This window comes from Phragmites australis, chromosome 2, assembly GCF_958298935.1.
Source record: "Phragmites australis chromosome 2, lpPhrAust1.1, whole genome shotgun sequence".
In the NCBI taxonomy this organism is placed as follows: Eukaryota; Viridiplantae; Streptophyta; class Magnoliopsida; order Poales; family Poaceae; genus Phragmites; species Phragmites australis.
Genome location: NC_084922.1, coordinates 48,730,528 through 48,754,348, shown reverse-complemented (window position 1 = coordinate 48,754,348; position 23,821 = coordinate 48,730,528). Strand labels below are relative to the sequence as shown.

The 23,821-nt window shown below is 43.5% G+C and overlaps 1 protein-coding gene and 1 non-coding gene across 3 annotated transcripts; one reads left to right on the top strand and one right to left on the bottom strand.

The window, feature by feature from the left end:
- Positions 1-11,774: 11,774 nt before the first annotated feature.
- LOC133909469 (uncharacterized) lies at positions 11,775-14,653 on the bottom strand. 2 transcript variants are annotated; one of them, XM_062351912.1, is made up of 5 exons: positions 14,528-14,653; positions 13,526-13,840; positions 13,317-13,395; positions 12,279-12,415; positions 11,775-12,199 (listed from the first exon to the last, which is right to left on the bottom strand). In XM_062351912.1, the coding sequence occupies exons 2-5, from the start codon at positions 13,793-13,795 to the stop codon at positions 11,981-11,983; spliced, it is 705 nt and encodes a 234-aa protein (XP_062207896.1). In that variant the 5' UTR covers positions 13,796-13,840; positions 14,528-14,653; the 3' UTR covers positions 11,775-11,980. The 2 variants fall into 2 exon arrangements, with proteins under 2 accessions (XP_062207896.1, XP_062207897.1); XM_062351913.1 differs by lacking the exon at positions 14,528-14,653 and adding an exon at positions 14,202-14,514.
- Positions 14,654-21,729: 7,076 nt separating this feature from the next.
- TRNAA-AGC (transfer RNA alanine (anticodon AGC)) lies at positions 21,730-21,802 on the top strand. The gene has a single exon. It is a non-coding gene; the product is annotated as a tRNA-Ala (tRNA).
- Positions 21,803-23,821: the final 2,019 nt, after the last annotated feature.

Here is a 23,821-nt window from a genome sequence, read left to right as displayed (position 1 = left end):
TGATGCCAAGGCCACCTTCACTCTTTGGGCCTACAGACCAAGTTTCATGCAGCCAAGGGTTGTTTTTTTGCATTGAGGTCTGATCTTTTTTGTTTCGAGTTGTAAAATTTGGGCCCGTCGATTTTCTTCTTGAGAAACTAAGTTTAAATGTGTCTTAGTTTATATGTGATGAGTGATCAACAATAGTGTTGATTTGGTTTGATAATTTTGAGATTGTATGGGTATGGTTATGTACTGCAATTATAATCATAATTAATCAAAGTTACAGAGAAAATAAAGTTAGCGTGTTTGTGACTAAGATCAGGAAAATTGTACACGCCAGATGATCCAACGCTAAAGAAAATGAACTCGCCAGATGATCCGACGTTCACATGCAATACACGCCGGAGCATTTCAACGAAGAAGCAAAAATTGATATACACACCGGATGCTCTGGTGTTGGGCATCAGTGAACGTCGAACCTTTCCTTGCAGAAAGGTTGCAAACTGGCTCTGACGGAATTGTATACGCCGGATGGTCCGGTGATGGGTATGAATGCACGCTGGACTATTTCTTGCAGAGAGGATTCTAGATGACCGGTGTGGCAAGTTGAACACGCCAGATGGTTCGACGCTCAGGAGGAGTGAACATCGGGTGTTCATGATTTTTCTGAGAGGTGCATTGACTGAGGATTTTAATTATGGACTAATCTATAATGTGTTTAGAGATATACGTTTGCTTGTCTTATGGTGTGTAGGTGATGGATGCAACTTGGCGACCGACGGCGGAGAGATTAGGGCTAAGCGGGGAGCTTAGTGCCGGTCGATCGAGGGAGCTGGGCGGAGTTAAGGGTGATTCTAATGTACATGTGAAGGTCAAGCAAAACGTGATATGGATGATGAAAATAGAGTGTTGATAAAGTCAAACGAAAGGGATGCCTGTGTAAAAGACAAGACGGTCCGAGGGATCGGGAGCATGAAAGACTTATCGACAGTCAAGACCGCAAGATGTAGGACACGTGTCGACATTGAAAGACTTGCTTAAGGTATAAGCAAGTGGATATGAGTCACACTTTGAGAAGTGTGCAAGGCGGTTTTCCGGTTTGGTCACAAAAACTGTGGAAGAATGGAGTGCATCATCGAAAAGCTTGCATCAAGATGAGACTAAGTCATGAAGGCGCCACGATCATCCGATGGACAGAGAAAAATTCGAACGAAACTACCCCTGATGATAGGTGAGGGTGCATTGTAAGTGAAGGACAGTTTATGGATAGGATTGCTTAAGGATTAAGTTACCTTCCTAGATCTTTTGAGAGTTTTGAGAGTCTTCCACTTATTTTGTGTGGAGAGGGAGAGATGGGTGCTTAGCTTATATTTAGGTAAGAGCTTTTGTGAGAAAAAATACTTTATAATCTGTCAAAATAGGGCATTCCTCTAAGCTTAATGAAGAAAGTGTTTTGCATATACTTGAGTTCATCTCCTTCTAGTCTTCTACTTTTGGCTCCTATGTTTTCATGCATGTTTTTGGTGTTTTTTTTTTTTTGTTGATTTTCATTTTCCTTGAGAGCTGCTTGTTTTGGGTCCTGTAAAAGGTGTTTTTCTTGTTGCTAGATGGTGACTCATCTCGTATGAGTTATTCTTAAACCATCTCAATCCACTAAATCCATCAACTTAGAGAATTCCTTATTCTGATAGCTAGCTCTCTTGTATTTAAGAGTTTCTCGTCAAGTTGTTTTATTCTTTGCGCTATGACTTTTAATATGACCTTAACCGGAATTTAGTGTTCACATTCATCTAAAAGGAGCGTTAGTTTTAGAATTCTTACAATTAGGTCTTGTCTTTCTTGCTTTTGCATGTGATTTTGAGGTGAGGTGAGTTCAAGAATAGGAGAAAAATATAAATTTCAAAAAAAATTTATTAAAGCGTCTATTCACCCTCTCCAGCCGGCTATCTCGGTCCTACACTTATTAATATAACAGCCAGTTCTGATGCCGGTTTGATTCAAAAAATATATATACACCACTGTTGTGGCTTCGTACAAGCAGCATGCCTTGAGCCACCTCACCTCTCTGGTCAATCAGGACTCAAGATTGTTAACTTCAAACCACTCATGCACTCAAATGTTGTACATAATGTCCCCGTGCAACACATGATCTCATACATCCGTTTTGGTATATCCGTTTTGGATGCACCACCATATATGCTCAGGTAACGAAACCAAAATTGCTGCCAGGCTGAGCTCCACGCCTCCACCTGCCGTCTTTCCAATGGGTTACCTACTTAGCTTCTGTCTGTTCAATCTGTTATTGACGTCATACATTCTGGCAATACAACAAGTAACTATTTCGTTCTAAACAGTAGCATTGATGCAGTAAATCCAGTCTCAAACCTTCAGAAAAAAAAAATCAGAGTTGTCAATGTACCCCTTCATAATCTCCAACATATACCATAAGGCTTGCAACCTAATAAATATTAATAAAGGAGGGTATGTTGCATTCAATCTCAAACCTATTTTCTTGTCACAGAGATAGACATTGCAAATGAAACCATTTCGAGAGACAATATTGTATTTAGGAACCAATACATGCAACGACATACGATATAAATATATAGGGGTCGTGCATATTTAGAGCTAGATTCACAAACTTTTACTTAATTAATACATAAACAAAATAAAACCAATAATCTTACAATGTTCCCTTTAAAGTCGTTGCGCTCTCATACACCGCCCCCCCCCCCCCCCTCACCATTCTGCACAATGGAGTTCAGGGCTAAGAACCACACACCATTGTTGTCGCTGCGTACAAGCAGCTTCTGGTCATGCACCACGTCTCCTTGGTCAATTACAACTCAAGATTGATAGCTTCAGGTCACTGATGTTGAAGTTTATCAAGCCTTAAACAATATCATTAACCCTAAATCAAACACCAACTTAAAACGGAAGCGCATATATGTGTACCTGCGTTCGGTGATGCCATAAGGAGTTGACGGTGAGGTCGGAGAGTGTCGGTGTAGATGCAAATGTTGTCGATGAGATGACGCCGGCAGTAACCTTCACCTTGTTTACTGCGTTCTCTTAGGATCGGATTAGAGTTTGTGGGGGGGGGGGGAGATTAGCCTAACATGCGAATTATGGTCACACGCCCTACGGGACTCCCCCTGGTTTATATAGCGCAGCACAAGGTGGGACCACCACCATTTGTTGGTTGGGGCTCCCGATCAGAGCGCATGGAGGGCAAACGGACCTCCTTTTATCTCGGTCATGTTAGGGATAAGGCCGAGATCAATTCCAATATTCTCCCCCTTGATCGAAAGGCTAACATCATAAGCCCATTCTTAATGAAATAGCACACCAAGGCAAAAGATTACAGCGGCTCATAAAATGCCACTGAAACCCAGAACCCATAGTACACTATTTCATCTCGAAATGGAAATTCGTTATTCCTAATGGGAGTGGTTTGCATTATGGTCCTCTTATCCAGAATCATAGGCTTTCCAATAACCCCATGCCGGCAACATGATCACGAAAAATATGAGGTGGTAAGCCTTTAGTGAGCGGATCCGCAAGCATTGACTTAATGCTTATATGCTTGACACTTATTGTTTGATCCTGGATTCTATTTTTCACAACGTGATACTTAATGTCGATGTGTTTGGCAGCACTACTCGACTTGTTGTTACTCGTATAGAAAACTACGGGTTGATTGTCGCAGTATAATGTAAGTGGTTTTGAATGCTGTCGACCACTCTTAGTCCCGGGATAAAGTTCTTTAGTCATACAGCCTGCCCGGTAGCCTCATAACATGCCACAAACTCAGCTTGCATCGTTGAAGATGCTGTAAGTGTCTGCTTGGAGCTTTTCCACGAGATAGCTCCTCCAGCGAGGGTGAAGATATAACCTGACGTGGATTTCTTAGTGTCTACACACCCCGCAAAGTCTGCATCCGAATAACCAATGACTTCAAGTTTATCGGATTCTCTAAATATGAGCATGTAGTTCTTAATGCCTTGCAAATAGCGAAGGACTTTCTTAACGGCTTTCCAGTGGTCCGATCCTGGATTTAATTGATATCTGCCAAGCATCCCGGTCACGAAAGCTAAGTCAGGGCGTGTACAAACTTGAGCATACATAATGCTTCCGACAGCTGAAGCATAAGGAACCGTCTTCATTTGATCAATTTCATATTGGTTCCTTGGACATTGATATATCCCAAACTTATCGCCCTTAACAATAGGAGCAGGCGTGGCAGAGCACTTATGCATATTGTATTTCTTTAGTACTCTGTCAATGTATGCCTTTTGAGACAAACCTAATGCTCCTTTGGACCGATCTCGATGAATTTCAATGCCAAGAACATAAGAGGCTTCACCGAGATCCTTCATATCAAAATTAGATGAAAGAAATCTCTTGGTCTCAAACAGCATATCCTTATCACTGCTGGCCAATAAGATATCATCCACATAAAGAACTAAGATGGTGAATTTTCCCCCTTTAAACTTTATATAAATGCAGTTATCAACTTCATTTTCTTTAAAGCCAAAATTTCTGATGACTTTGTCAAACTTGAGATACCACTGTCTAGACGCTTGTTTTAGACCATAAATTGATTTCTTAAGGCGACATCCCAAATATTCGTTGTCTTTCATGACAAAACCTTCTGGCTGAGCCATGTAAACATTTTCTTCCAAGTCACCATTAAGGAATGCCGTTTTTACATCCATCTGATGCAGCTCTAAATCATAATGCGCTGTGAGCGCCATAATTATTCTGAAAGAATCTTTACTTGATACAGGAGAGAAAGTTTCATTATAATCAATTCCTTCTCTTTGCGAGAAGCCTTTAGCTACGAGCCTTGCTTTGAACCTTTCGATGTTCCCATTAGAGTCATGTTTAGTTTTGTAGACCCATTTACAGCCTACTGTTTTGGCTCCGTTAGGAATTTCTACTAGGTCCCACACATCATTATCGCTCATAGATTTTAATTCGTCATTCATGGCATTAAGCCACTCAGACGAATGCTTACTCATCATGGCTTCTTTATATGAGTTGGGATCTTCTGTCTTCCCTATGTCATTAACATCCTCATTCATATAAACAACATAATCATTCGAGATAGCAGGTCTCCTATCACGCTGTGATCTCCTGATCGGTTCATTATGCACTGCAGGACAAGGACTGGGTACTGCAGAGGACTGCTGAGGCTCATCGTTAGGTATATCATTAGGAATTTCAGAGACCTCAACAGGGGGTGTACTGACGTTAGTTTCTACTGAAGGTGCAACCACCTGAGGCACAGGGATGTATGACTCTTGTATCAGCGGAGTAGGAACATAAACCCGTTTTTCTTCAAGATCAACTTCCCTTGGCTCCATATCCCTGTTCTCAAGAAACACAGTATGTCTTGTTTCTACGAACTTAGTGATCCTATCTGGACAGTAAAAGCGATATCCCTTTGATCTTTTTGGATACCCGATAAAGTGACAACTAACTGTCTTAGGATCTAATTTCCTAATATGTGAATTAAAGACTTTAGCTTCAGCTGCACAGCCCCACACGCGTAAATACTTTAAAGAGGGTTTTCTTCCAGTCCATAATTCATATGGTATTTTTGGAACTGATTTACTGGGAACCCAATTAAGAATGTGTGTGGTTGTCTTAAATGCCTCCATCCACAGTCCAACTGGTAAACTAGAATAGCTGAGCATACTTCGCACCATGTCTATAAGCGTGCGGTTGCGTCACTCAGCTACCCCGTTTTGCTGAGGTTCACTAGGTGTAGAATATTGGGCTACTATGCCATTTTCCTGAAGGAATCTGTCAAAAGGACCAGGGATTTGCCCATATGTGGCATGCCTCCCATAATATTCTCTCCCGCGATCTGATCTCACTACTTTAATCTTTAGGTTGTGCTGATTTTCTATTTCAGCCTTAAATATCTTAAATTTATTGAGAGATTCAGATCGATCTTTAATGGGGTAGATATAGCCGTAACGGGAGAAGTCATCAGTGAAGGTAATGAAAGAATCAAAACCGTCAACTGATGTCACAGGAAAAGGACCACATATGTCCGTGTGAATTAATTCTAATAATCATGTGCTCCGAGTGGCCCCTTTCTTTATTTGCTTAACGTATTTTCCTTTAATGCAATCTATACAGTGGTCAGAGTCGGAGAAGTCTAAGGGTTGGAGAATCTCTTCCTTAATGAGACGCTCTATTCTCCCCCTCGAAATGTGGCCTAAACGACAATGCCACAGTTTCGAAGAAGTCTCATTAATTGTACTTCTCTTTCTCTTATGGCTTACATCATAGACATTCATCGTCACAGAGGATTCATTAAGAGGAAGCATATAAAGTTTGTCTTATCGGATGGCAAGACCAATAACATCTAAATTAAATTTAAGATTGCATTTATTGTCTCCGAAATTACAATGAAAACTATCATCATCTAACATCGAAACTGAAATGAGATTCCTCCTCATAGAAGAAACATAAACTACATTATTTAATCTAAGAGTGAAGCCACTATTAAGAACTAATGGAAGGGATCCGATAGCTTCAACTTGAGCTTCCTTCCCATTGGCCACTCTAAGACTTCGCTCCCCCTTTCTTAATGTTCTCGCGGTAAGAAATCCCTGTAAAGAGTTGGTAACGTGTACAGTGGCACCTGAGTCAATCCACCATGAATTAAGGGAAAAATCAGCATAAAGTGATTCATCAATGAATGTTATGAAATCATTACCCTTCTTTGCAAGCCACTTCAGGAAACCAACACAGTCCTTTTGGTAGTGGTCCTTCTTGTGGCAGAAGTGGCATCCGTCATCTTTAGATTCTTGAGAGGCAGGAGCAGAAGAAGCAAATGCCTTGGGCGCCCTCTGTGCTGCCTTGTCGTGTTTAGCGACGAAATGCAACTTCTTCTTAGACTTGAAATCCCCTTGGAATTTTCTTTTATTCTTGGGGCTGCTTACTTGATTTACAAAATTTTATTTTCAACCCTCACCCTCTCTTCCTCTTGGACGCACATTGCGATCAAGTCGCTCATACTCCACTTCTCTTTCTGAGTGTTGTAATTTATCTTAAAAGGAGTAAACTCAGGAGGGAGAGAGGTCATAATAAAATGGATAAGGAAACCCTCAGAGATTTCCATATCCATGCCCTTGAGTTTGGCAGCCATGTCTGTCATCATCATGATGTGTTCTCTTATGTCACCGGACCCATAATTATACTTAGTGTTGAGGAGCTTTTGAATCAGTGTACTGGCATAAACCTTGGAGGTGCCTTTAAATTGCTCCTCCACAGATGCCAAGTACGTCTTACCTTTTTCTGAGTTTAGAATTGCTCCCCTTATAGTATCTGATATTGAGTTTCTCATTATCATAAGAGACATGCGGTTGGACCGCTCCTACTTCTCAGAAAGTGAATCATAAGTTTTCTTTAATTCATCATAATTTTTCACGCCAATAGCGGGAGCAGTGGGAGCGTCTACCCTGAGTGCATAGTCCAGGTCCAAAACACCAAGGACAACAGTCACCTTAGCTTTCCAAGAAGGAAAATTATTACTCATAAGTTGCTCTATGCCGTCAATGTTGGCGGCAACAGAGGAAGCGTTAAGAGCTGGAGAGAAGAATTGGGCCAGATTAGTAAATTTATCATAAGGAAATAATTTGCACGAAAATAACCCTACGTTGGTCTGATTAAAATCATGCAAAAATAAAACTTCAATCCACATCACTGTTGGGCAGAAAATGGAAAAGAATTTAAATAAATACATGAAAAAGCACATAATTACAGTCAACTTTGGTCAGAAAGTAATTATGAACCTATATGAATTGATCGTAAAATTCTCCGGAAAAATCTTCCCGTTGGATCCAATTCAACCAGAGAATTAATGATATTTTATGCATTAATCATCATTAACTTTGGACTATTTGCATTAGATATTCCAGTGCATAAATGGATAAAACGTTAGAAATCACTGAAAAATTCTCAAAAATGGAAAAGCTCAAAGCTTTATGGAAAACAGCCCAAAAAGGCCTTTCGGCCTGGCTTGGTCCAGAAACCAGTGCGCGGCCCAATTGGCTTTTCGCGCACGCACCGGCCCGGCCGAGGGCGCGGCCCAGCCACCACGCCTGGCCCATTCTGTTTTCGCGCGTCGCCAGACCGGCCGAGGGCGCGGCCCAGCCACCGCACCAGGCCCTTTTTTTGTGTTCGCGCGCGCGCCGGTCCGTACCTTTTCAGCCGTTCATCGCGATCCGACGGCTGCCCGACGAAAACGCGCGAGATAAAAGGCCGTCGCCCGAAACCCTAACCCTAATCCATTTCCCTCTCTCTCCCCGAAAACTCCGCCCGACTCGAGAGAGAGAGCGGCGGCTCGAGAGTTCGCCGGCGATGGAAGCCGCCGGCCGAGAGAGAGAGAGAGAGAGAGAGAGAGAGAGAGAGAGAGCGACCACGACCGCCCGAGAGAGAAGAGGGCAAGGGTGCCTCTGTGAGCCAATCTGCCGGAGCGCGCGTGCGACCGAGATTGCGCGCGCCTCCGTCGGTTGGTTTGCGGTGGAGCCCGGGAGGAGGAGGTGGTGAGCGCGTGGCGAGAGGAGGTGCCCCATCCCGCAGCGGAGGCGAGAAGGGCCGGATGAAACGTGCGCGCACGAGGAAGATCCCGCCGGAGGAGAACTCCAACGGGCATGAACAGCAACGGAAGGCGCCGGAGCCGTAAGTCCTCCACCCCCCCCCCCCCACTTCTATTGCTCTAGGATTTCTGGAAAAATGGGCTTAGGGTTTGGGATTTTGGGGAAATTTGGGGGTTTAGGGTTCGGATTTGGGGGGAATTGGGGATTTCTTATGGTTTTTCTTAATCTCCCCGATTCCCCTCCTTCTAATTGCTTTAGAGAGCATCATTTGCTTAATCCCGAGGTCCAAAAGGGGCCTAATGTCCTTAATTCGAAACAATTAGCACACAAGAACACAAATATGCACAAAAAAACATCTCATCCGAAACTAATACATGAATATGTAGGTCTAAACCGATGCTAATTGGGGCTAATACGCGTCAACTAAGCCTTAAACATAAGCAATTATGGACTAAACAAGCTTAATGAACAAAGACAGTACTAAACTTAATCAAATTGGGCCTAATTAACATTAGCCGAACCTAATTCATCTTAAAAAGACATAATTTAAAGCTAATTGATGAAAACCGAAAACAAATAGGCCAGTTTGATCAAAAAATGACATCAACCGAACATGATCTAGTCTAATTAAGATCTAAAAGGGGTCTGATTAGGGCTAAAGGTGGCTCTGATGCCATTGTTGAAGTTTATCAAGCCTTAAACAATATCATTAACCCTAAATCAAACACCAACTTAAAACGGAAGCGCATATATGTGTACCTGCGTTCGGTGATGCCATAAGGAGTTGACGGTGAGGTCGGAGAGTGTCGGTGTAGATGCAAATGTTGTCAATGATGACGCCGGCAGTAGCCTTCATCTTGTTTACTGCGTTCTCTTAGGATCGGATTAGAGTTTGTGGGGGGGGGGGATTAGCCTAACATGCGAATTATGGTCACACGCCCTACGGGACTCCCCCCTGGTTTATATAGCGCAGCACAAGATGGGACCACCACCATTTGTTGGTTAGGGCTCCCGATCAGAACGCATGGAGGGCAAACGGACCTCCTTTTAGGGATAAGACCGAGATCAATTCCAACAACTGATGCACCCAAATGTTATACACAATGTCCCCACGAAACACACACACCCATTTTGGATCCGTACATGATGAGGCAGTGAAGCCAAGCCTACTGGTGAAGTGAGCTCATTGTGGTGTGGTCGCTTTAGACACAGGAAGCTCATTGTGTCAGCCACCATTATTTGCTAATGATCTTGGAAAAAATCAATAATATTTTGCGTAATTAATCTTCATGTTACCAAGCATCCAAGCGCACTTGCTCAATGAAACAACAAGAAAAAACTACTTAAGAAACATATCATCAAGAAACCTTAAAGCAAATTTTGAGACTTTGAATGACGTTTTCTGGAACAAAACAGTTTTTCGGTGCTTATTTTCAACTTGCTTTATAATCCCACATAATGAACGGTGTCAACTTTTACTCCTTTGCTTGTGCACTGTCGAGGTGAGGTTTATATCCCTGTGCTTTGGTTTTCAATTTTCTGGTTTATGCATCATGCATGTATTGATGTCCTCTCGCTCAGGGTTAATTTTGTTCCATCATCCATCACGCAGATATGGTGTTACTTCTGTATATATGCAGCCCAATGCAGCTTATATTCAGTCCATTGCATCGGTCAAATTCAATGATTTACCTTTGTTAATGCAATGGCACTTGTCAATGTGGTTCCGTCCAATTGCTCACTTAAAAGAATAAGTGATCGTAGAAGAGCGGGAGCTACTACTAATACCATCAGTTAAAAAATAATAGCGTTCTGGAATGTAAGTAAGCAAAAAAAAAAAGCTTTTTTTGCGTCTTGTAATATTATGTTAGAAGCAATCCCAACTTCATATGTGAAACCCTTTTTTTTACTCACATTTGCTATAGCACAGGCAGCTACAATTTGCTACGCTTTCAGATGACAGCGCCAACGAGGAATTAGAGGAGAAGGGTTTCGATTCAGGGGGGCTCACCTGTTCCTGGGCCCTAGATGGATGGGGCAGCAGGGTAGCTGGCGGTTGTCGCGGATGCGGCGACAATTCGGTTGGGACCCGTTGCTCACCGGCGACTGAGGAACACCTGATGGGTAAGCTTGGGGTGGGCGCGCCGATGACACCAGCTTAGTGCGATGGGGTGGTAGGTATGGATCCAACGGCAGGATCACCATTAAAGACGGAGGAGGCCGGTAGGGCGGGAAAGTGTGTTGCGTCAGTCGCGGGCAAGAAGAAAGAGAGCCGCAAGCGAGATGAGTCAGGCGTGGCAGATGACTGATGGGACGTTGGATGCTCAAGCAACGGGGAGGACGGTCGACTGTAAAAAAAAGAAAAAAAGAATAGTTATGTGTCATATAGAACCTCTCTTTTTTATTTCATTTTGAATGGGAATCGGAAACGAAAAGGATAAAAAATATTTTTTTCTTTTGACGAAAGGCAGCGGTGCGGAGTGCCCTTGCGTGTTAATTTGGTATGAGTGTGCATGGGGTCGTCCATACATAAGATTTAAAAACGGGTACCCTCTGAGGGGAAGGGACTGTCTAAAGAGAGAAGGTTTCTAATACAAGCTAAGGCTAGGATGCAGTAAGCGAAGGTCAGGGTGGCCGACCGAGCACCACGATCTCAGTTCTTCTGTGATTTTGTGAAAAAGGAGAGGCTGATCTGTTGCCGATTGCCTGAAGATCCATGCATTCCTCTCGTTCCAAGTTGTCCACCAAGTTAACTGGCAAAGGGAAAGCCTGGGCAGCCGATTCCCCTTGGGGAGTTGCTGTAGAAGGTTGATGATCCAAGCGTCCAACTGTTGGTGTTGAATGCTGATCTGCTGAATAGATACTCCCGACCAGCTGAACAACGCAGGAGTTGTATCAAAACATACGTCGCCATATTGGTTAGTTAATTTGTGCTAAGTCTGATTATAATAGGTGTCTGTAAAATTCAAAAATCGTAGTTTGCTTCTAAACACGGGGTTATAGAGGTGCACGTGTCACATGCTGTTACTAGTTATAGTGTAGATTCCTTGGGGCTGGGGCAAGTTTCAAGTGAAAATGGCACCACCGATACAAACTTCACATTCGCATCACATACCCAAACAGAAGGTAAGATACTGTTTCACGCATAAAAAAGATACGACCAAGCACCAATTTCCACAGAGAATGCTGGGTATACTTTACTGATGATGCAGCTTGGTACGATGTCCCAAATGCCGAGGGCAAAAACACTTGTTAAATTGTTGGAATACTCTATGCTAATAATACGCCCCTAAATAGTTTGACATACAATCGCCACAGGGCCAATGCGGAGGAGGGTCAGGTGCTGCAGAACTTGTGCCAAAATGGCTGAACCGGTTTTACTCCGTGGTCGGGAGGTACACACGGTGGTAGTTGTTCTTGTTGAGCTTCCTCCGGCAGGTAGGGCATTTCTTCTGAGCCTGAATGGAAGCCTCGATGCACTTCTTGCAGAAAATGTGACCGCAGGTGGTGGATGACGCTTCCATAAGCTCATTCATGCAGACTGGGCAGGTGAACTTTGGTTCCTTCGGAACCTCCTTCACAGGTTCAGGGAGTGCCTGGATCAGCATTGTTTGAGTTATTAAAGCGAAAATTACTGCCTTATTGTATTGGTGAAGTACACGGTAGATTGTTTACCTTGATGCTACTGACTTCAACTTCAGGTGTGTCCAGTAAACTTATCACGGGGCAGTTGTTAGACGCTCTTGGATGCTCATGCCTACGGTTTATGCCCAGAGATAGCAGTGTGTTCACATGCTCATCAAGAATGTCCCCTAGAAAAAATGTGGTAGGCACCAAGTTACTCAATGCAAAACAAAACAACAGGTACATGAGTCTCTTATATCCCATTCCTACCTGTCTGGCATATTTAAGCATCAAGTACAAGAATCTACAAGGAAAATACTGAACACTAATTTCCTATGAATGGAAATGAATTGTTAAGGCTGAAATTCTATCTAGCAACTTATTGCATATTCAACTAATTTTGTAAACCACAACTATAAGCAAATCTGAACCTACTGAAGACGGAAAAAACAGCTCTGTTGGCACTGAGATTTGGCCACAATGATGCATTGCCTATATGGATATCTAGTATCACATAACACAATCTAGAGAGGTTGCGTGCATACTGCATATGCCCATCCTATTCGTCTTCTAGTGGATAAACTGTCAAAGTTGGTAATATCAACCAGATTTTTTTACAAGCCTCATACTTTCAAACTCAGACCATGGAAAGATAGTCGTGATTGCAGTACAATGTTGTGCTTTACTTCTAACTTGTTAAGTAAACCAAATGTAGAAGACATTAACCATAATCAGTAAGGTTCTGTAGTTAGAAAAGCAGCTAGCAAGTGGCTACATTAAGAAATAGAGCTATCTAAATGCACAACGATGAAGTACTAACATATATACAACAGAAATATTTATGCTTAGCAGGTTAAACTGAAAGCAATCGAACCTGCACTACGATGATGCCTAGATAAGCCAAAAAACAAGCAAAAAAAAAATCATCGCAACTACTAGAGAATGAAGAAACGAGCAGACAAGCAGAGCAAAATGAATAATTCCTAGGTATGAAACAAGAATTACAAATTTTCATACAGAAAAACTAGGTGGTTCTATTCAAATGTCATGGTATGGGTCAAATGCTTTGTGCTGGGGATGTAATCAAACCTGCTGGTACAGGGCTAGTTTCAGAATCGTCATCTATTATCACAGTAATGCGTTCCATCCTGGTCGACTGTTGTCTTGCCTGAAACATAAAGGCAAACGACCGGATAGTCAGTATTCCTTCTCGAACAATCATATAATAACTAAAAGCGGCAAAAAAATAAACATGCAAAAATACAAACAGACATTAGAACCAGAGACAAGGTACATACTTGAAGGTGTGATCTTGAAGGATAAATTACAACATCGTCATCAATGGCTTCCACATCAATGGGGAAACTATGCATGACAATGTGTAACCCATTAGCAGCCGGTGGCATACTGCTGGAGGCCTGGCTGTGTGAGACAGGCATACTCCTGGAAGGTGAACTCCCCTCACCAGCCACTTCAGTTGGGGCCAAGTTCAGGTCCAGAATCTGCGAAAGTGACTTGATAGTTCGTTGCCTCTTTGGAATCCGCCTTGTGACACCATTGGAGCTCATAGAGTCGCAATAGAAAAATACTGGCTTGAGCGAAGCAATAGAATGCTGTATGTTTACAAACTTCAGCAACAAGTACAAGCACAAATCTAACAGTTTCGAAAAGGTCAAGAGTAAAGCAAATGTGATATTGCTCCCGACAAAGCATGGTTGACCGATCTACTATGATATAAAAACATAACAAGATAATCTAAAGGAGCAAAAGAGGCAGATTCTAGAATAATGTAACCATGTTTTACCCCTAATCGCTCTTTTCCCCATAGCTTGCATAAATGGAATACATGGATGCACAATTGAAAGAAACTACACCCAACGGTGATGCAAACCTCTAAAATAACTTTTTTTTCTGCGTACTCTCCCCACATAATCAACTCTAGCCAAGAAAAATAACCTAAAAACTGGAACAAACCTTTTGAAAAGGCGTCCTTATGCCCAAATGCCATTCATAAAGCCCCGGGCAACACTTCCAACAAAAGAGGGGCCAAAAAATCGCACCTTTCCACCACTTTCCCCAATTCCCCACCCCTAACCATTTGGGATCCCCAAAATTCCCTCCCAAAATCTCGTATTCCGCCAAGAAATCGTCCTAAAACCCCCCAATCCGAGCATGATTTCTGCGTTTCCTCGGGCCCCAACTCCATCCGACCCCAAAAAAATCAGAAAAATTGGAGGGGGGGGGGGATCCCACGGCGTACAGGAGGACACAGGGATCACTGGGAGGGTGAGGAAAATTACCAGGCAAGAATCGGGCGCGTCGCCTGGGTCGCGAGGAGCGACTAGGGTTTGGGGTTGCGGGTGGGGGAGATTTGTGTTTCTTCCTTCGCCCGCCGACCATTTCGCGATTTAAATAAGAAACCGGACGCGGATGGTGTGAGGGATGGCTGTCACGCGGGCCCACGCGCCTTGTCCACAGTGGACTCATCCTGGCCATACGACCGCGCGGAGATTCGCGCACAAGTGGCCAGGTCTGTGCGCTCGGTGGACGGAGGGAGACGACCAGAATGGGGGGGGCCCTTTCGCTCGAGGGGGTGGAGACGTGCTGACGCGAGCGCGTACGTGCGAAATGAATGGGTCGGATTGGGTGGGTGCCATATGGATCTAGGATCTACGTGGTAGTTGATCAAGGTCAGGTTTGTTGTTTGATTAGGCCCCGGCTCGATTATGAAATATACTTCTGATAAGTCTTTTTGTGTGGTTCGATTATGAAATGTTTTAGATAGGCTGTTGGGACGAGGTCACACATCCACTTTGATGAGGACATCATTTATTTAGACATACGTGTCATAAGTGATTTTTTTTATTGATCCATTATAAGGACTGAATATACAGGTTTATGCACGTCATTTAACTCATGAGGTGAATTCGTTACTTGTTGTTCATACTACTAATTATAAGGATGGGATGCTACTCAATTTTATGAATTTTGATGCTTAGGAATATGGGAGAAACACGTATGTAACAGCGGAACTCGGTTCGGATTCAGCAGACAGCGTCGCACTAAAACGGTCATAACTTCTTCATATATAGTCCAAATAAGGTGTTCTTTGATGCGTTGGAAAGCTAAGGACGGTAGCTTTGTTTTGGTACTAGTCCCAGCTCCAGATTCATTGTGGATTATTTTGTGTCATCAAAACAATATGTTATGTCACAATTTTAGACCATATCGGACCTTGTAAACGTGTTCAGGTCTAAGTCCAAGTTGTGGACGCCTCCTGGTCGCCCAAAACCCTAGCACACCCCTCTTCATATATCCAGCAGCCGTCATCATAGACTTTTTGGGTTTTACTTAGATTACTCTGTCATTGAACAGTTTCGTCATCGTTCGGTTTGTGAAACCCCAACTCGTGAGCTTAATCATATTTGCAATTTCAGATTGTGTTCTTTCGTGTTCTTGCTTGTGTTCTCGATTCGCTTGCAGAAATTAGCCTTCTTGGCGAGGTCAATCGTGCCGCGCGCGGTTGATAACCAACAAAGCAGTGGTGTAGCGATTGCAAGGGTTGTGTTCTGTCCTGATCGGAAGCCTTGGATCGTCAACGTCGAGTCTCCACCAATCAACTTACCATTATCTAACGGAAGATCGGGCCTAATTGTCTCATCACACTTGACACTTACACTCCTGGGGATTATGTGCAGCGACGGCGGCGTTGTCGGTATACACTTGTACTTGTTCATGACACATATATTAGTCACTTTATTTTCGTATTCATCTCTATTATGTCTTATTCACTGAATTGTTAATATAATTATTTTTAATTTATTTGATGTTTATCAAATAATTATGGTACATAACTTTATTTATTACTTATTTATTAAGTATTGTTACGTATTAATTATGATTTTTAATAATTGTTTAATGTTTCTTAAATGATGAGGGATTCATACTTTGGTGTAGAGTTAGAAAGTTGTAGTCAATGAGCAATAAATCTATAATGGGATCTTCTAGTACATGTGTTTTATAGATACCTATAATGATCTATATAGCATTAAATACCTCATTATAGGTTATGCGTAGAGTGAAGGATGGTCCCTTCAAGGAGAACAACCTAATCCAATCCGTATCCACATTACATGCAAGACTCTTCTATTCCGTATTAACCACTCCGCTCCAACATGTAACCACCGACAACCTTATGGCACTCTTGCAAGAGCGACATCAAATATATCTCAGGGTGTACAAACTAGCCGAGCATCTTTCTGTGCTAGGTTTCTCTATGAGGAAAATAAGGATGTCGATGTTACCCGACTAGTATGCATACCACATTCAGATTCGTCATTTTCTATTTGGTTATCCTGCTTATCTTTTTTTCATTGATTCGAATGTTCCTCTTTTGTGTTAGGCGTTCCCGAAAGATGCTTAGTTGATCAATAAATAAATCCCAAACTTCTTGATGACATATATACTCTTCGGCGAGAGTGTGATGCCTGGTTCGCGTAGAAGACGATAAAGATCAGCCAAACTAAAAGGGTATAAGGGTGTCCTCTACTATTCAACCAGAAAATGATGAGGACGATGATTTCATACCACCAATGTCTCGACATTCCAGCAGTAATACAGGAGAAAGTTCAAGAAATATTGCAAGAGGACGTTCACGCACCACATCGACATGACGTACGACCAACAAAAAAATAGAATGTGCTCCAACCGTAATAGCTCAAGATGACAATGAGAACAACAATTTCATACCACAACGACCCCTTCCTCCGAGGCATCCATCTCCTGAGGACACTGATGACCGCAAAGATGATGTTGGATTTGCTTCTACCCATTCTCACAACTTCCAATCACCACCTTAGAGACGAAAGTCATCTTATTCTGATAGCATGGACTGACACAACTGTATTCTTTCACTAGTTTACGTTGTCACTTTCCACCGTCATCTTGAGATGATCTAGGTAATCAACAACTATGCACTATACATCTTAAGATCAACGATACAACAAGGAGTATTACCACTACTATATTTTAAATTGTGCACGTTTAAACATGGCTAAGTGTTAAGTCTACTCACAACCTTTGAGACTACACGGTGAATTATTTAAAATATACATTTAAATTAGTAAATAATTTCTAATTTCATCAAAAATTGACAATTGCTAACATTAATGTGCTTAGACTCAAACTATGACATATGTTAATACCTATGTTTTGACTCAGCTTTTAGACAAAACAAGCACACATATTATAAAGACAATTACCACAAGCATACGCGTTGTAAAAATTTATTATAAAAAATTATCATATAAGTATATACGTTGTAAGGGCCTGGCTGTAGGGAACATGTTTCTGATCGTTAGAGAGCACGGCGATACCGACCTGGAGGAGATGCTATCAGGACTACACAAGACAGTGATCGTCCGAGGTGGCACCGAGAAAGGCTCGGACGCGCTGCTGAGGAGCTCAGGAAGCTACCACAGGGAGGATGTCGTCCCCTCTCAGAGCCGCTTGCTTGCTTACACGGTTGGCGATCTGAAAGCCGACGCCATCATGCGGACTTTGAAGGAGGTCTCCAAGGCTTCTAGCGTCATGTTAATTGGCTGCTGAGAAGTCTGATCTCTGATATCTTCTGATTGTTCATAACTGAAAGGAAGACTCCATTGGCATTACATGGAATCATCAAGTTGATTTCTTCAGTATGCTTGAAGAAGCAAAAAATCACTTCCAACAACGCTTCTTCATGGAAGTTTTCTCTGTAGCACCCAAGGAAATTTGGAAACAGAGGAATTCAAAGATCTTCCAAAATGCCACTCCTTCGTTCAACAACTGGAGGTCCTGCTTTGTGGACAATGTTCTTTTGCACCTGAATAGGATGAACAACTCCCTTAGTGCATCGGTCTCCTCTTGGATTCTTACTACTGTATAGTTCCTATTTTTTCTTCTTTTGTATAAAAATCTTGTACCTGTTCCCTTCATTGTGTTTTAATAAAGCTCTCTCCATAGGGATTTTCCCTACTGTATCCCTTCAAAAAAAAGAGGAAACTTTTGCCCTTTCTTCACTACATAATCTTACAAACACTAACACGAGTGTATATCTTGCAGCGGCAAATAGTTAGGACACTGCTAACGCCACCTGTGTCTCACATGACCGTGAACAGTAACACAGTATGCGTGTGTGTGTGTGTGTGTTTTTTTCCAAGTTTCTTGAAGAGCTGTAGCCATAGCACACATTTGTTTTTTTACTTCTGTAGCTTTGAAGCATCAACTACACGTAACATGGTAAAACTCTCCTTATTTTGGCACATATTCAGTAGTGCGGTTATCTGAACGTTCTACCAGTGACTTCTGCGCAAAATCGCAACTGAAACATTCTTCTACAAGTTATAACTCAGAGCGAACTCAGACAAAGGAACTAAATACAATCTGACAGTTAACACCGGCATCGAGTTCATTTTACGGGAGCACCTTCTAATAAGTAATATCAATGTTATTTCATTCTCTGACACCCCTATGGGCTCATTATTCCTGCGACTTTTTGATATTTCTCCCTGACTCCCTCAGAATTAAGATCATATTGAAACTGCCACAACCCTACACAACAAATACAGAGCGTGGCAGGAAGAGCTAACAGTGCTTCAAACTGTCTACGAAGAGCGTTCCAATCTCGATCCAGTAAGTCCATATGTATTTCTGAACGTTGTAATGCCTGCGAACTTTGATGTCTTGAAATTGAAAATTAAAGAATTTCACGAAAACTAGGCTCTGAAGCTAGGACTGGCAGAGCAGCTGAACATGAAGTCGAAGTCTGGTTTCAGAACAGAAGGGCCAGGTACTTGTCATTTCGTATCTATTGATTTATTATTGAACTTAAGAATGCTTTCTGATGAGTGTCGTTCTCCAAATTTCAGAAGCAAACAGAAGCAGACAGTAGCAGATTTTGAGAATCTGAAGAGATTGTGCGAAGGACTAAACAAGGAGAACTAAGGACTGACGCAGGTCCTTAAAAAAAAAAGACTGAAGCCAGAGCTGCAATAACTGATGACAGTTCTCATCCTGGTTTACCTCCCCATGACAGAATCAGAATGGATGAAAGTTGGTTGTCATGATGTCATCTTGAACAACATCTTCAGAAACCCACTTGCATAACACAGTAACACACTGTGAGTTCTCAAGAAGCACATATCAACGTCAACACATTTTTCAAGATGTTATTTCTCATCCATTCAAAGAATTGGCAAAAGATCTTTAAAATGCCAGTATAGATCTTTCAGTGCATAAAAAAATCAATGTAGTCACTGTTAATTGGGAAGTTTGCAAGGTACTATCACATTGTTAATTTTTCCCTTTAATTAAAGGCGTATGGAACTGCTATCTGAAACACTGTTTTATGTACCTTCTGAGTTCTGACAGTAGACAACTACAGATATTATACAATGCTACGTCCTTACAAAGTTCAGACAAGTTACAATAAGACTGCTCTCTTTGCAGGAGGACGAAAAGGAGGAGGGAAAGATAGTAAGATCCATTACGTGCATGCAATGCATTGCAAGGAGTTCGTCTAAATGAGATCTTCACGCAGCTCCTCCACCCCCGAAAGGGCTCTCGGCGTGGCCGCCGCCGCCGCCGCCGCCATCGCCAGCTGGTGCCGGTGCCAAGCGGCGGCCGTCGTGGCTCCCTCCCCTCTCCTCTTCTCTTCCTATCGGCTCTTCGTCTCGCCCTTCTCCGGTGCAATGGCGTGGTGGTGTCCATCAGCATGAACCACAACTCCGAAGAGCATCGTGGCGGCCACTGATCGAGCGCCGCGGTGCGCGCCCAGCGATCCACGCCCCCTGCCTTAATTACGTAGCATTGCCATACTCGCGCCAACCGGAGCTTGGCCTGCACATGCTGCTACTGTTGTGTTGCCGACGTCTCGTGTTTCTTGATTTGTTCTTTCGTTTACTTCGATCTTTGTTTTCTCTTTTTCTGATTAATCAATCATGGTTTCAGATGCACATATGCGTCCATGCAGCAGTTGTTCGTCGATGTAATTATTGGATTAACGACCTATAGTAATTAAGGGTTGTCTAATTGTTTGTGTCTGTATTGTACTCCACTACTTATATTGCCTAACCATGTACTGAAAAAAGTTATTGGGATTAATTCTCGAGCCCCTCTGCTTTGCTATGCTCTGTTTGGATTAAGATTTTGGGAGCTCTTCTAGTGCGTTGTTTCTGAATTTTCGACGTTATTTGCAGCCAGCAGCAACGCATGGATCATCGACGCATTATTAGTTCAGCAAGTGTATAGCAACCAATGAGCAACAATGACAAGAGGAGAAGAGTTAATGGAAGTAGCTATGCTGGTGCTGTACAAGTAATAAAGCGATGAGAGATGGGCAATTGGCATTTGTTAAGAGTGGCAAATCAGCAATTTTTTCTAAAGCAATCGCATTCGTCTACATCCCCATCAGATTTTCTGAGCCTAAAGAAATGATTGGTAGTTTGTAGGGACGCTTGACGTGACCGGTTTGACCTCTGCGGCAGCCGGTGACGTTGGTCTTTCGCTTGGACACATGCATACCAGAGGAACGAGGAATCATAGCGCCATTTCTTTACACATCATCCTGGTCTCGATAAACGATGAGCAAGGAGGGCGGATCGAACCACGCTGAGAAAGCGCCTACTGCCTCAGATCACGGTCTTGGGCGGACCCGGCGTACAGGGAGTAAGGGCATAGGCCTCGCTCAATTTAGACTTAGCTTTTTTTTTACGAAGTTACAAAGTCCCAGTCCCGGTTTGCGAGAGCTGTAGCTTCTCCATGGAAAAAGGAAAGGAAAATCAGTGGAAAAATTAAAACTCCGACAAGCAGAAAAGGTGCTGATCTTGTGGCAATAAGTCGAAGCAGCATACGAAGCTTCTTTGGCTTCTGCTGATTCAAGCTAAGGGGCAGCTGCTATATACATCGAGGCGACAATGCTTGAGTTACGTTACTTAGGTTTTTGGCCACATGCAAAAGAGTCACTGATCAGAGCGGCATGCGAGTGGTGCTTAGCGACCAAGTCACGCAGAAATTAAAGCAAGAGATCGAGGAGGATGCATTGCACACGTGGTATTTTGCCACATGCATGTACAGAAGCTAGCATAGCTCTTGGATCACAAGTCCAATTTTTTTTTCATATATATTATAAATATATTTGACAAAGCTTTATCTCTAAGATTCATAAAAGATAGAGTTTGTAAGATAAAATAAAGTAGCTATATCTTTATTTTAAGTCTAAAATATGAATAAGATAATCCATTTAAACATCACTAGTCAACCTCTAGCTATAACTCTAAGAATTTCTAAAGTTATAAATATCTAACTTTAAGAATTTTTAGAGCTAAAGTTTTGTCAAACAGACCATATACATCTCATGTTAGGTGAAGCGTGATAAGTGCACACATGGCATAAATGTAGAATGGCGTGGGTTAATGACGCTAACATAGATATATCTGGTACTTTAAAAATAATTGTAACGCATGGGGATGTAGCTCAGATGGTAGAGCGCTCGCTTAGCATGCGAGAGGTACGGGGATCGATACCCCGCATCTCCATCACGGTTCCTGGTTTTTTCCTAATTTCGGTTACCTTTTTTTTATGAAAACCCCTTGATTGATTGGGAGTTCTGATAGCGCGCGGCGCGTCCTACTCGCAACTCCCTTGCGCCGTTGAGGAAATTGGATCGAGCAAGGAGCAAGTCCATCCTCGCAAAAGAAGAAGAAGAAGAGGAGAGAAACAAGAAAGAAGAGAACCATGCTCGTCCACCGGGCTCGGCCAACCTGCTCGTCCTCGCGCGTGCTGCGTGCATTGCTGCCATGCATGCAAACGCCGTCGCGCGCGGGGGCGGCGAAGAACCACCGAGGCCTGGACGTTGCTACTGATGCCCAAATACCGGACGATGACAGGACGCCGCCCGCGATGATATCTAAGCGGAAGAACTCCATTTGAACTTCCTCAACTCTGGTTCCGGTCCCATTTTCCTCATTCAACTATAATACTAGATACTCTCTGAACTATCTGATATTGTATAAATCACGCATCTATGTAGTTTTCAGGGTAGTTTTAGATGATGTGACTCACACGTGACAGTGAATTTCATATGTCAGATGACATCACCTCCTCCTCATTTCTCATCATCTCCTCAAGCTGTTCGTGGAAATGCCAAAGAGAAGACCTACCACGCCTTCCATCCGACATGCCGCTCACCATCCAAATCCCACCGGCCACAGCAGCCTCCCTAAGCCAAATTGCTCCACGAAATGGCCGCATGCCGGGGCAGTCCTAGAGATCCTCGCCCTCCTCTTCACCACCACGATGGTGCCCCCCCCCCCCCCTTCGACGACCGCACGGACCCGTGCAACATCAGCTCGCTCAACGTCACCTGCGCACTCCAGTCCGACCTCGTCAATCTTGCCTTCTCCTTCGTCCGCCTTCACCCTCCCTCCAACCCCAGCAGCGTCAAGGTTGCGCGCTCTTCCTCCTCCTCCACCACCTCTATCTGCATCCCCGACCTGGTCACCAGGGAAAGGGTCTACCTCTCCACGGCGGCGCCAGTGTTGCCCTCCTTCTACTTTCTCTCCGCCTCGCGTACGTTGGGCTCGTTGCGGCTTGGGTCGCCATCCTTTTGCACATGAGAGATGTCATGTTCTACATCCACTACTTCATGCTCACGTGCTTGTGCTTACGGTGCTCAACCTCCTCGCTAAGGCAGAGGATAAGTCCTACATCGAGCACACCAACACCATTCACTATTGGGACATGCTCTTCTACATCTTTAGCTTCCGCAAAGGATCTCGTTCTCCACGCTCATAGTGCTCATCAGCACTGGCTGATCGTTCCTAAGCCGTACCTAGTGGACTGAGAGAAGAAGATGCTCATGGTGGTCATCCCAACGCAAATCGTAGTTAACAGGTGATAGACGAGTCTGGGCCCTATGCTCGGGACTGGGTCACCTGGAAGGTGGAAAATGCCAAAGAGAAGAGGGAGAAGAAGGGGTAGGAGATGACATTTGGGTCCCAACATTTTTTTTTGAAACCACCTTGAAAATCAATAGGGGTGTGATTTTCACCGAATATTTTAGAGAGTAAGAATATATGATTTTGCGGCTGAGAAAGAAAAATCAGACTGAGACAAGAGTAGGAGGTCAAATGGACTTCTTCCTATCTAAGCACGCATTCGTTGGGCTGGGAGCTGCGGTGGGCCGCAGAGCATGTGGAGGCCCAGCCCAACCGGACAACCGCTTCCCAAAACGGGCATGTTTTTTCGATGCAAAGCTCCCCCAATTACTTCAACGGCTAACTCGGGGCCTCTCCGTAATACTCCCCCGCCGCTTCGATGCTCTGTTCCGTTCCCACGGCCCCGTCCCTGAAAGGCTGGTACCGAATTACCGACGAACGATCGATCTCTGCCCTGCGAGCCCCACCGAAATGGACACGGGCTGGCCCCACCGCCCCGGCGAGCCCTCTGGCGCCGACGCAGCGTCTTCCTCGGCGGCGTCGCGTCCTCGTGCGGCTCTGCCTCCCGGGCCTCCCGCCTACGCAGGGGGGTCCGGCCCCGGCTGCGGCGACGGGGGC

Excerpts from the sequence above, each read along its gene's own strand:
- LOC133909469 (XM_062351912.1), bottom strand. The coding sequence starts at position 13,795 with ATGAGCTCCAATGGTGTCACAAGGCGGATTCCAAAGAGGCAACGAACT. Across the intron at positions 13,396-13,525 it reads CTTCAAGATCACACCTTCAA|GCAAGACAACAGTCGACCAG; the intron begins GTATGTACCTTG and ends TTTATGTTTCAG. Across the intron at positions 12,200-12,278 it reads TTGAAGTCAGTAGCATCAAG|GCACTCCCTGAACCTGTGAA; the intron begins GTAAACAATCTA and ends ATGCTGATCCAG.